The sequence below is a fragment of the Populus trichocarpa genome, chromosome 10 (assembly GCF_000002775.5).
Source record: "Populus trichocarpa isolate Nisqually-1 chromosome 10, P.trichocarpa_v4.1, whole genome shotgun sequence".
Classification (NCBI taxonomy): domain Eukaryota; kingdom Viridiplantae; phylum Streptophyta; class Magnoliopsida; order Malpighiales; family Salicaceae; genus Populus; species Populus trichocarpa.
Window position 1 is genome coordinate 15669608 of NC_037294.2, and position 13843 is coordinate 15683450.

The 13843-nt window shown below is 33.5% G+C and overlaps 2 protein-coding genes across 3 annotated transcripts; both read left to right on the forward strand.

Annotated features, from left to right (window-relative positions):
• Positions 1–512: 512 nt before the first annotated feature.
• On the forward strand, positions 513–3218 carry LOC7485820 (probable N-acetyltransferase HLS1). Its single transcript, XM_002314908.4, has 3 exons — positions 513–878; positions 1120–1253; positions 2029–3218. The coding sequence occupies exons 1-3, from the start codon at positions 696–698 to the stop codon at positions 2903–2905; spliced, it is 1194 nt and encodes a 397-aa protein (XP_002314944.4). The 5' UTR covers positions 513–695; the 3' UTR covers positions 2906–3218.
• A 4601-nt stretch (positions 3219–7819) lies between these two features.
• On the forward strand, positions 7820–8820 carry LOC7485821 (inactive protein RESTRICTED TEV MOVEMENT 1). 2 transcript variants are annotated; one of them, XM_006378477.3, is made up of 2 exons: positions 7820–8285; positions 8500–8820. In XM_006378477.3, exons 1-2 carry the CDS (start codon positions 8052–8054, stop codon positions 8752–8754), a joined length of 489 nt encoding a protein of 162 aa, XP_006378539.1. In that variant the 5' UTR covers positions 7820–8051; the 3' UTR covers positions 8755–8820. The 2 variants fall into 2 exon arrangements, with proteins under 2 accessions (XP_006378539.1, XP_002314945.1); XM_002314909.4 differs by having other exon boundaries at positions 7827–8285; positions 8503–8820.
• The last annotated feature ends 5023 nt before the right edge of the window (positions 8821–13843 follow it).

The window sequence follows — 13843 nt, forward strand, 5'->3', positions numbered from 1 at the left end:
ATATTATATATGTATGTGTGAATAGATCAATGGATGAATAAGCCCCTGAGATGGTTTGATGACAACAGTACTAATTGTGCCTTTTGTGTGGATAGATTAATGGGATAAAGAAGACTAGTCTAGAAATTAAGCAGCCACCATATAATTGTGCCCGTGTTTCTGTTTGTTTTATGAAGGACTACAGATCTTATGTCCTCATTTCAACTGACATGGAAAAAGTAAATAGAACATAGAATGATTACAAAGATTAAGAGATTCAGCTGGGAATCATTTTGGTAACATTACTGTTCCATTTTTGTCTTTTTGTGACACAGCATACATGCATATTGATAGTATACAACTTATCGTCCTAAATATGAAGAGTAAATATTAACCTAACTAGTAAAAAAACCATATAGGTGGATTTATGGCATCCCGATCACACCAACAGTGTACGCAGTCATGGTTAAACTGGACGGTGTAACATCGACAGAGCCAGCTAGAAACAAACAAAAGGGCATAGATATATGTAAGAGAAAGAAGAAGTTAAATTAAATAAAGAAACAAATAGGACTTCTTCATTATATAAGAAAGTAATTGAAGAGGAGGTTGTGGCAGCTAGCCTATTCAAGAAAGATTCAAACCATTGAAACAATTTTATTTCCCATTTGAGATCGAGTAACAAGTTATACTTGCTTTCTTTTTAGCCAAAGATCATGAGTGGCAGTATAGAGAACAAGGTTGTAATAAGGGAATACAATGAAGACAGGGATATTAAAGTGGTGGGGAAGCTTGAGAGGAAGTGCGAGATAGGATCTAATAAGGAAGTCTCCATTTTCACCAACATGATGGGCGACCCTCTATCTAGGATTAGGTTCTATCCTGTTCATGTTATGCTGGTGGGTGAACTACAGCAATGGATTCTCTCTCTCCATTACCAGCTTAATTTCTCCAAATCAAATTATACGGAATATGATCTTGCTAACCTATATATAGTGAAATATTGATCATTTGTCTTTCTTCTAACTCTCTCTACAACTAAGGAAATGAACTCCCTTGTCCCCCATAAGACATGTGTAGCTAGCTTTCTTGATTGCTAACTAGCTAGTCGACCACTGATATGCTTGAAATGGCCTACAGGTTGCCGAGCTGCGTGAAAATGGGGAACTTGTCGGTGTAGTTAAAGGATGCATCAAATGTGTGGGGACTAGATTTGGAGCATCATATGTAAGGTTGGGCTGCATCCTAGGCCTTCGAGTTTCTCCTAGACATCGGTATCTCTCTCTCTCCCCCTATTACTTGAGTATATTTGCAAGTTGACTGTTTTTTTCATGGTTAATTTCCTGAACAAGGGAACTTATGTTGAGCATGTTCAAAAAGCTAATTTGTTGCAAATATCATCGAACAACTTATTTGTCATAAAACCATCATGATATATAGTTTATCATCTTCTTATTTGTTCAAATATCTTGATAAAGATAATCCCATCAATATTGAAAGCTAACGGAATACTAGCAGGCTTAAGTAATTAATAATCTTGAATAACAAAGAAGAATTTTTATTTTTTTATAAGCCAAGATGTAGAACACAAACACATGCTCGTGACTTGTGAGCACCCTCATGCATGGAGATAGGAAGTTCTAAGATGTTAGTTTGTGAAAGGGAGTTACCATATATATATATATATATATATATATGAGCGGATTTAATTTAGCAGCTACTTGGCTTCTTTTTGTTCTTAATAAGGTGAAAAGAGCAGATTTGAAACGAAATTCTACTTTGTCTTTCCTGCTTTGTATGGATAGTCCCAGTTGATAACCCGTTTGCTTAGTTAATATAAAGATACTTTGAGAATAATCTATCTTATTTTTCTCTCATAATGTCATACTTCCTTGCCTGTGTTTTGTTATAATGTTTATACTAACTACATGAGATTACGTTTGAGAAATGCATAAAAGTACTTGAGCATATAAACAGTACGTATATGTTAATTTGCTTGCATTATGCTAATTTATGAACGTGTACATTTGTGCAACCTAATTAATGTAGACGAATGGGGATCGGGCTGGAACTTGTCAAGTCAGTTGAAGAATGGCTGATAGGAAATGGGGCACACTATACTTTCCTAGCAACTGAAAAGAACAATGTGGCCTCTACGAATCTCTTCACTTCCAAGTGCAATTACATGAACTTTACCTCGTTGGTCATATTTGTTCAACCAGCCAGTCTTCCTGTAAAGGGCCTGTCTCAAGACATAAAAATAGAGAAGCTGCAAACAGACCAGGCCATTTATTTGTACAACAATAAGTTCAAGAGCAAGGACATATATCCAACCGACGTTGATGCTATCTTGAAGGAAAAGCTGAGCATTGGTACATGGGTATCTTATTTTAAAGAAGAGGAATGGATTAGTTTGCACAGTAATGAAAGGAATGAAGACATCATCACTAGAACTCCAAGTTCTTGGGCTATGTTTAGCATATGGAATTCTTGTGAGGCATACAAGCTTCATATAAGAAAGTCTCACCATCCGTTCAAGTTTTTTCACGCAACTTTAAGCCATGCAAGAGATAAGATTTTCCCTTGCCTTAAATTCCCAATATGTCACTCGCTACAGAAACCATTTGGGTTCCTCTTTCTGTTCGGGCTTTATGGAGAGGGAGAGAGGCTCCAAGAGCTCATGAAATCCATATGGAGCTTTGCATCAAGATTGGCTGAAAATGTGAAGGACTGCAAGGTTATTATTAGTGAGCTAGGGGTCTCTGATCCTCTAATAGAGCATGTGCCCCAAGAATCCTCCATGTCTTTCATCAATGACCTCTGGTACCTGAAGAAAGTGAATGACAATATCACTGATGACAACGAGGAACCCGTGGTCATGGGGCAAGTAACAGGGAATGTATTTGTTGATCCAAGAGACTTTTAGCACACTGTATAACCTTAATAATCTTAGAACTTGGAGTTGCATAACTTGTAGCTAGCTAGGTGCTAGAGCTTCGTGCTGTTGCTCTACATGTTTTTTCGTCGTGTTGAGTTTGTTTCTGTCATGCCTAGTACTTCACACTCTAGAAAACGGCATGTGTGCATGCTAGTGCTGAAGAAGTCTGTTTAAGTTAAATAATACTATCATCATGAATGAGCTCAAACACTATACTGGCAGGTTGATGAAGCTATGGGCGAGCAATTTGGTTTTAAATTGAATATTTTGGTTTCAAATTTTAATCTTGAAACTAAATCCATCCGAGTGGTTTGTTAATTAATAGCTTGTTTGATTTTGGTTATAGTGTTCTTGAGCCTTTAATTTTGGTTATAGTTCATATGTCTCTCCCCCAACACTAGTGCCATTATAACTTCTATGGAGAGATGAAATACACTTCGAGGGGAGTAACATTAATTATAAATTAATATAATGCCGTCATCAGCACCCCAAATCAACCCCCGGACATCTATAATAATTTAATTTTGTCCATTATTTGAAACTTGTACTCTTTTAAGAAAAATTATTGAACTTTTGTACTATTTTTTGTATTCATCAAGTCTCTTGATCATGTATTTTATTTTGTCACCGTATCTTTATTATTATATCACGTATTTGAAAACATAGTTGTTGTTATTTTTTAAAATGTTTTTCATTAGAAAATATATTAAAATAATATATATTTTTTATTTTTTAGAAAATTATTTTTGACATCAGCGCATTAAAATGATTTAAAAACACAAAAAAATATTAATTTGAAGCAAAAAATAAATATAAAATTTTTAATATTTTTCAAAAATATTTTTGAAACGCAAAAACAAACAGAGCTATAATATCATTAGTTTGCATGTGAGTTGACGTGGCACATTATCCTTTTGGATTTTCAAGCATAAGATTTCAATCAAAACAATTTTAAGAGTACAAGGAGTTAATTATTATTTCTTAATTCTTACTTTTCATGTTATTATTTTTTTAAAAAAACCTCATCCTAAATGCGTAAAATGTGTCATACAACCCCGGATTTTTTTTATATAAATATCGTTATAATAATTTAAAAATAATAATATACAAAAAGGGAAAAAAACTAACATGCAATTAAAACAAAAACTGGAGTAAAAGTATGTTTTTGTCAAAATTAATATGAAAACAATAGTAATATATATCGAATAGCTAGGAACTAATTATTTCGGTCAAAGAAGAAAACATGGTGCAGTTCCTAGTTTTTCTTCGTTTTTTTCTTAAGAGAACAACCTAATTTTTCACTTTTAAATTGGTCAAAATATATATTAAGAATTTCTTAAAGACTAGACCCAATAACTAGGACGTCTATGGTTGATCAATATCACCTACCATCATGTTTTTGTTTTTATTAATGGCTTGTTAGGCTCGTTTTTTCCTTTATTTTATGTATTATTTTATTGTTTTTAACTTATCATAACAATTTAAGAGAAAAAACTCTTCACAATTCTACAACGCCACTAGTATTGTAACTTGAGGACATGCATGTATTGCATGGTTGGATCATATTGGATGCATGCATGATGCACGTGAGTTCAAATCCAACTCGGAGCTAGCTAGGTTGAAGGGAGATGATCCATGTAATTAATCTCCTTGTCGTGATGATTATATATTATTTTTTAAAAAATAATCCCAAAGCAGTTTTGGTTCACCTAGCTAGCTAGATTAAGTTTCTTTTCTATAACCGGTTTTAAACTAATTAATTATTTACATTTAGATTCAAGTATATATGTTGTTTAATTTTAATGCTCGATGAACGATGATAACAAGCAAACAGTATTGAAATCACCACTTTAGTTAAGCTTACAAAATAAATAAGACAATTTTGCATTCGCCAAAAGTCAAGGACTGGATTTTACAACCGTATATTAATTGATCCCATGAATTTTTAAAGCTAATTTCTAATTAATTATAAAATAATTAAAATAAATATTCGAAAGAGTATGGAAATTTTAACATCCAGAGAAGAAAATGTATTTCTTGATTCCTCATTTATGCATTTTTTGTATTTGACAAAAATATCTCTTTTTTTTTATGAAAAGCATAATTTTTTAATCAAATTCCAAGATAATTCAAATAAATATTCATAAAATAAATATCTTTTTTTATATTCATAAGAAAAAAATACTTTTGAAGACAAAAATCTCATTTATTAATTTTTTATATAAAAACATATAATTTTTTTATCAGTAATAACGTGTTTTTTAAGCAAAAACTTATCATTAATTTTTTAAAAATTAAAAACTAAAAACAATATCTTCATAAAAATTACGTAGTTCCATGAAAAAGATCAAATAATAATTAATTCATGAAAACCATATAAAAATAACAATTTTTTTTTTTATTCTAATAGAATATATTCATGTTCAATTTCTTTACAATTTATTGTGTAAACAGACATCTATAAAATTATTAAAACATTTACTGCAAATATAATCATAAAAGCTCTTATCTCATATTTAAAAAGTATGGTATAATCAGATGAGTTCTTAATTGACATTTTAATTATTAATTTAAATAAAGATTTATCCATAGTTTTGAAACCCGATCTGGTCATCGACCCGGTCAAGTGATCGGGTCACGGGTCAGATGGGTTGACCCGGGTCAACAAAAAAAAACACCTATAAAAAAAACACATAACTAGTTACAATGCAACACTTACATAAACCAAATTTAAATTATAAACCAATAACATAAATTTAATTCAATATCCAAAACACAAACAAAACATAAATTCTAAAATATTTAAAACAAAACAACTACCATCATGTGAAATGATTGGGCCGTTGAAGGATCACTACTTGGAGTACTACCATCATGTGAAGACATTTTAAGACCTGACATAATTTATAAGAGAGAATATAATTTCAAGCCAACTCACTTTGCAATCCATTCATAAATATTTAACAATGACAGTCTCATGGTTTTCATTCAATGCAAAAGAATTAAAAATAAACAATTTATAACAGTAGAAATAAATAATTTATCAAAATAATACTAACGAAGGACCACAACAAATTAACAGTAGAAATTGTTCATATTCCACCCTTGTTACATATATAAGCAAGCAATGGTGAGCCTGAATGCCTGATCTTAGAAAATAAATATTCCCCTGATCTTCATCACCAACTAAAATATCACGCAGAGAAATAGAATCCACAAATTTGATCAACAATTTAACAAGGGTGCTGGATCAATAAAATTTTGATCAACCAAAATAAAAAGCCCTCTGTATTGGAAGCCTGTCATACACACTTTTCTGACAAAATTGAAAATCAGACAAAAAAAAAAAACGTTTAGCGTTTTTTTAAGAGCTCCAACTCTTTCTGTGACTTGTGCAGACATTATAAACTTTTTCAATGAGGAATCATATAATGTCATGGATTTTCTTCTAGCAATTAGTTCAAGAAAAAGAAAGAAGCTTCAGCATAAAAATGAGATTTTATGAACAGCAACAATACATGTGATTTGAACCCCCACTAGGATCTTGGAAAAGAAAAGAAGAACAAAAACATTAAGAAAACAATCTGCTTCTATGTATCCTTGAGTGTTTTCTTAGCATTTCTCATTCTTACCTGCAACTTGATTTTTTTTTTATCAGGAATTTGGCACAAAGATATCAGAAAAAGAAAGCCTCCAAGCTCCTGCAGAAGCCAATGAAACCACACAAGACATTCATCAGGGAGAGAGAGACTCTGATTCAACTTCTGAAAAGCCAATTCCAATAGAAGCAGAACCCCAAGAAACCACAGAGAGGAAGAAAGATGCTTCACAAGTGCTGCTGCAGGAGCCGATTGCTGAAGCCACGCAGGGTGTTGGAGTAGGAGAATTGGAACCTAGAAAAGCTACAGGAATCGTTGATGCACAAGGATTCGAGCACAAAGCAGAGAGAAGTATTGATGCAGAGAATATAAGAGGGAATGATGAGAGTATGTCAACAAAGACTTCTTTATTTGACATGATGCAGAGCTCCACAAGAGAAAGGCAAGTGGGGGGAGACCTGACAGAAGAAAGAAGAGTTGAAAGAGAGAAGGCAAAATCAGACGAAGAAAAGGAAGAGGAGGAGGAGGAGGAAGGAGAGGAACACAAAAAGACAGACTCGGGCTCCGATGCTCCAGTCATGGTAGAAGCATCTAGGGATATAGTAGATGTGAAGGTTGCAAGCAAAAAGCACTATAATATACTATCAGGTGTTGGATCAAAAGTGAAGAACTCAATTTCTAAGGTGAATGAAAGAAATAGTAGTTGAAAACTTGAAATACTAATCGGAAAAGGCAGCCGGTGCAATTGGCTGGGACTAAATTAGGTTTGCCAATTGTAAATGATTTTGCTTCGTTCTTCTTCTGTTCTTCACATTGTCTTCAACGTTTTGGCATTTAGAAGGATAAAAACGACATTGTTTAATGACTGGCGATAAAAAAAAAAATTGACCGGGTCTCACCCGGATTTGACCGGGTGAATCGGGTCCCGGGTTGGCCGGGTTTTGCCGGGCCAATTCCCGAGCGGGTTTTTGCCTCCACCCGGACCGGTCCCAGGCCCGGATCGGCCGAGTCCCGGGTCGACCCGCCGGGCCGGTCCGGGTTTTAAAACACTGGATTTATCTCAATTAAAATTGGCACTTTCTAGGAGAGAGAAACCCAAGCTCTCACGCCTAGTACTTTTTTACATATTGAGTAAACGACGCGTCATGTGCTTGATATAAAAATATGGCAACACATAGCTGTCATCCACTACAATAATTTACTAGCCATCTCGGGTTAGCTGAAAAGGGAGTTTTTTTTATTCTGAAAGCTCTGTTTTTAGCTTTCTTTTTTACTAGAAAAGAAAACACCCAGAAACATCATAGAATCTTACAGCGGGAATCATGGCTTTTATAAAGTAAAGCCATTTCAAGTCAATTATAATACAAGTCAATTATTTTCCTGTCGAACAGCCAAAAACTTGCACATCTTTTCTCCCTTTCAAAAAGGAAAAAACCTAGAAACCTTAACTTAGAAGTAGAACAGATTTTGGGCTTTCACGAGCTAGAATAAAAGAGGCATAGCGATAATCGTTTTTGAAGCAACAAACTCTGAAGATGATCAAGTTAGAGGCTGGAACAAAACGCCTAGTACCTATCTGGGGTCACTCTGAAATCTCCAACCTAGAATTTGACTGGGATCATAATGGGAGCACTGAAATCTCCCACATCTATATTTCTCACGATAATCATATCCGTTTTATTCAATTTCAGTATGTTGAAGAGAATGGAGTCCTGTCCAAGCTTTCTCCGATGCCCGTTAAGAATCCTTATGGTTGGAGATTCAATGTTGTAAGCCTCTCTTTGCTCACTCTATATATATTGTACATTGATTTGAACTTCGATCAAAGTTCCCTTCTCTTAAAATTTTATTTGCTCACTCTACGATGCATCATGCTTGTTTGTTAAATCAAATCAAAAGGGGTCTGGATTTGATATTTTGAATCACTACAAGATTTTTATTCGTTGAATTTGGAATATATATGTGAATGTTAAATTTGAATAGCAGGTTAAGCTTGATTATCCGCGTGAGTTTCTCAAGGGGATTAGTGGCGATTGGAGTCATGGAAATGTGAACTCATTGACATTTACTACGAACCGTGGGACCTATGGTCCTTTCGGTTGCAAGGCAGAAAATGGTACTGAATTCGATTTTCAAACAGGAGATGAGCCTCTATTTGCTGGATTGCATGGATCCTTTGATGACGCCGGTCTTAGAACAATAGGAATCTATGTGAATCCAGAACAAGCCAGTTTCTGAAAGTTATCATCGATCTGGATTAGCTGATAACTGTCAATCTTATTGATTCGTATCTCTCTTTTCTCATGGACTTTTTACCCTCTCTATTGTTCTAATTACATCTTGCAGTCCCTTCCAGGAGTCCAAATTATGTAATAGCCCTTCATCATTCTTGAATTCTAACAAACCAAGTTTCAATGGGTATATCTTTATCAAAAAATGTTGGATTAAAAAAGATTTATAAATATAAATTTTTTAGAATATAAACATGCTCTAGTAAAGACATGATGGGTTTGATGCTAGCCAGATCCAATCACGATTGGGCATGGTAGTATATCAAGCCCCTGATACGATGGCCTTGGCAATGTGCCAAGCCTTGGGCATGCCTAACACTATCAAGTCCTGGGCACACCCAAGAGAATAATCATCCTCTCTTAGTACCCTAATTAAAGGGAATGAACATCTTCCTTGGACATGCTGAAGAGAATGACCAGACCATCCTTTCTAGACACGCTGAAGTAAATGGCCATACCAACCTTCCTGGGTATGCCTAAAGAAATGTGCATCCTTCTTGGAACACCCCTAAGAGAATGACCATCCTCTATAAACACGCTTAAGGCTCTATAAACACGCTTAAGGAAATGATCGACCATCCTCTATAAACACGCTTAAGGAAATGATAGGACCTTTCTCCCTCAACACAATCAAAAGGATGATCCTTATCCTTTGGACTCACCCAAGTAACGGACCCAGCCTTCCTTAGGCTCACTAAGAAAAGGACCCTATCTCCCTTAGGTCTAACGTAGGGCAATCATGAGGTTAACTACATTTGACGTCCTGGATCATAATCCCCCTACACCTTTTAGGTGTATAAAAGTCCTCCAAGACCCCCACCATATTTTCATCAAATATCACTACCACAATATTTAGATTTACCGATGGAATTTTCTGTCGGTATTTGCACTATCATTTTGTTAGTAATTAATTTACCAATAAAATCACTGACGGAAATGCTCCGTCGGTGAATCTTGCGTCGATAATTTTTTGTTTGTCGATAAGTCTGTTGGTAATAAAAAAATATTATTACCGATGGATTTACTGATGAAAAAAGCGAGCAAAAAAAATTACCTGCTTCATTCCGTCATTATTTCCCTCGGCAAAATACCGTATGTAATTCCGTCGGTAATTATTTAAAAATATATATATAAAATCTATTTTACAAAACTATAAAATAATTAAATTAATATAAATCAATACTCTATAATACTTAAAATGCTTGGAAAAAAAAGAAAAAAAATCAACTCAAAACAATTTGCAACAAATAAATTCAACTAAAAAAATTCATATGAAAAAAAATTAAAATCCTATAAATAAATCAACTAAAAATTGATCTCATATGAAAAAAAAAAATCCTACAACAACATTCATACAATTATTAAGAACAAAAACAATTAAAAATAAAATAAAAAAAATATAGTGAAAAAAACACGAAAAAAAAAATATTACCTTAATGCAGTTGCAACTGAAGCTAAGAAGAGAAAAAAAAAACAAATTCGTAAGTATACTAATTAAAAAAAAATTGAGAAGAAAAAAGAAGAAAGGAGAAGAAGACATACCTGAGCATGGAGGAGAAGAGAAGGAGTTAAGGAGAGAAGAGAAGAAAAAGAAATGGATATTGATGTTTTTTACATATGGGGGAAAAGAAGAAGAAGAAGAAGAAAAAGAAGAAAGGAGACGAGTCTGTTGTGAAATTAGGGATTCTAGGCTTTTTATTGGAGCGTTTTACCGACGATTTTACCGACGGATAGTTAAATAATATTTAAATTAAATTTTTTAATTTAATTTAAATTTTTTAGAAAACCGCCAAATAACACCAACGACTTTTCAATCCGTCGGTGATTTTGTCTATAAAAAACAGTAATTAACAGTGCAATTGGGAAGTGAACAGTTCCAAAGCTCTTTGGAGAATTTTCTATCAGTGATTCCCTTTGTAATTAACATGATGAACAATGTTCACAGTTTACCAATGGTTTTGCCGACGGATTTTACTGACTGTAATTCCCTCGGTATATACCGAGGGAATATTGCCGTTGGTAAAATCCGTCGATATATTTCCGACGGAAGTATTCCCTCGGTATTTCTGTTTGTATTTATCAATTTTCTGGTAGTGTATTAATACAAGTGTAAGGGATATATATTCCTCATTAAATGCTATAAGGATAAAACTACACTTCAGGCCATCGTCTTCACAAAAAGATGACTCACGGGCTATAAATATATCATGAGACCTTTAAAACAAAGGTTCACAATCTTAATTCTCTACTCTATATATATTTGCAGAACATCTCTCTAGAATATTATTATATTTTTTTTAAAAAAAAAGATATTTATCTAAGTATTAAAGAACTTTCACTTTCATCAAATAGAACCTTTTACATGTATTTGTTATGAGCTACCTTGACCCATCAAGCATCAAATATAAGCTATCAATCACCTAATTAGAAAGAATAGATATAATTACTAAAACTAATTAATTAACCAATTATTCAATTCAAAAATCTTATCACGAAACTACCTGGATTTTTTTTGAAAATCCATCTAATTGCTGGCCAGGCGTTGTAAATGAAAACAAGACCATCCAACAGTTCTTGATATACACACCGAATTTACTAATCGTCCATGGAAAGGAACTTTCAACTTTATAGTGACTTGAAAACTTGCATTCGTTTTTCGAGATTTTTAGCATCGAGGATGCATTTTTTACCACTTTGATCACCTGCCTGAAGCCCATTTATCCTATTGTTATAGTCCCATAGACAGATTCAATTGTGAAATTAAGATCGAAATATTGGTGTTTTGGTTACTGTGAAAAGGGCCATACCAAAATCTCCCCCATTTTTGTCTCATTAAGATGAGGAGGTCAACTCTGTTCAATTCCAATACCATGATAGCAAGGGAGCTTCGGTGCTTTTCCGCCATTCGGTGCAAGCAATTTGTCGTTGCAAGCCCTTCTTCCTCTGAAAGTATTGTAGAATATTCAGACTGTTAAAATAATCACTTGCTTTTATAACAAAATATTTTTAAATTAAAAATATATCTTAATTAAACGTGGACCGTTAATTTCATTTGAAACAGGTTACACTACGTCATTCCGAACTTCTAACAGGGGTGAAGGGTAATTGCATAATTAATTCGTGTCTTAACTGGCATTTACTACAAATCATGAAAATTATGGGCCGTTTTGTTGCGATAGCGATATATATATATATATATGATTTCAACCTGAAAAGAGGAGGGGATCGAAAGTTGGGAGGATTTATGAAACGCGTGATGAGGCTGGGTGACGCGGTTAGAGGTATTAGAATTTTTTTATTTTAAGAAAAACTTATAAAACCTTATTAATACTAAATAAATAAAAAAATAGAAAAACCTAGTAATGATAAATAAGAATATAAAAATTGAAAAAAAAACAAAGTTTCTAAACTAAAAAATCTAAAAACAATTAAAGAAAATGTTTTTTTTCTTCAAAAAGCTCTTGCAATATATTTAAACAACTCACCATAAGCATCTTTATCCGGGTTTTTCAGCAGGAAAATGCTCTTCTAAGTTTTATGAGGGAATCTATTCTCAGGTTGTAGGTTTTTTTCTTTTTTTTTTCTAATTTTCTTCATCAATGTCGCTATGTTCAAGAAACGATTGCTATGTTTTTGGCACTGCAAACTGGTCTGAAAAGCATAGAAATGAGGATTACAATTTTTGTAATGAATGGACACTATCAGGCATTCTTCTGGAGCCAGATCTCCATGCAAATTATTGACTGTACGTGCTTTCCCAATTTGCGCTCGCGCCACCAATATCTTGACGGGAACCACTCGATCACCGATGGGCATAAAATTCGTGTCCGATGGCAATATTCCTTTTTGCCCGGCCGCTTTCCTTTGCTGTAACAAGATGTAGTTGGGAATAGTTACCTTCTCGAAGGTATCAGGTTTAGTTCTCTTCTCCTGGATTCCTGCCCTTTTCTTAAAAAAAAAAATAACTATAATTATTATAGCTTTTATATGATTTTTTATTCGAATGCGTGTGACCAATGAACAAGTTGATGCATTCATATGCCAATGCTTTATGATTCTTGAGATTTGTATTGTAAATAGACAACACCATAAAATGATGGCTAGACAAGTAGTCACATCAATTTCGGTTCAGAAATAACTTGCTTTAAAAAAAATAAAAATGGAAGCATGCCTTAACATTTAATTACGGTGATTTTTTAAAATATTTTAAAATAATATATATATTTTTATTTTTTTAAAATTGCTTTTAGCCTTAAAATAATTTAAAATTTAAACAAAATTTAAACAAAAAATTAAATTTTAAGAAACATAATTTTAACGGCATCCGATAAAATAAAATCCTCGTTTTTACAGTGAGAGCCGGGAGCCCTTCAGAGTTTGTACACTTTATATGAAAGTCGCGTAGCCATCAATATTTGTAGCTTGCATTCAACGTGTCACAATCCAATTAGGAGTCTGGAAAATATCTATTTTCTTCTTCTTCTTCTTCTTCTAATAACTGGTATTTGATTCCCGCACCCAGTAGGCAATGCAATACATATGGACTCGATCACATTCAAGCATAAATTGAAATTGAAATCGAGGTTGAGTATAATTTAATTATGTATAAAATTTAATTATAAAAGTTATTTTTCTTAATTCATGTCCCGTGTTGGAGCATAATTTTCCCTCTTGCGGGGTAATCTCTCTTGAATTTATTTCAAATCGACGAAAATGCTGTTCATTTGCCCTCGGAGTGCAAGGCATTTGAGTTTCGAGGTGGTGAAGCGGAAAATCAATCCAACACGGGACATGAATTGGGTGGATTTCATGGATCCAGCAATAACATATTTCTTTTCTCTTTAATTTCGAGCTTGCCGTGATTGCCTTCCTTATTTTTTTTTTTGTGAAAGCTTGATGCAACAGTACACAAACATATTTCCTTAAACTCAATTACATCATGTCTCCTTTTGCGAAGAAAAGAAAAGGTTAGATCGGAAAAAAAAAAATCGAAAAAAATACGGGTTGAAAAAAATGCTTGAATTAGATTTTTTCAT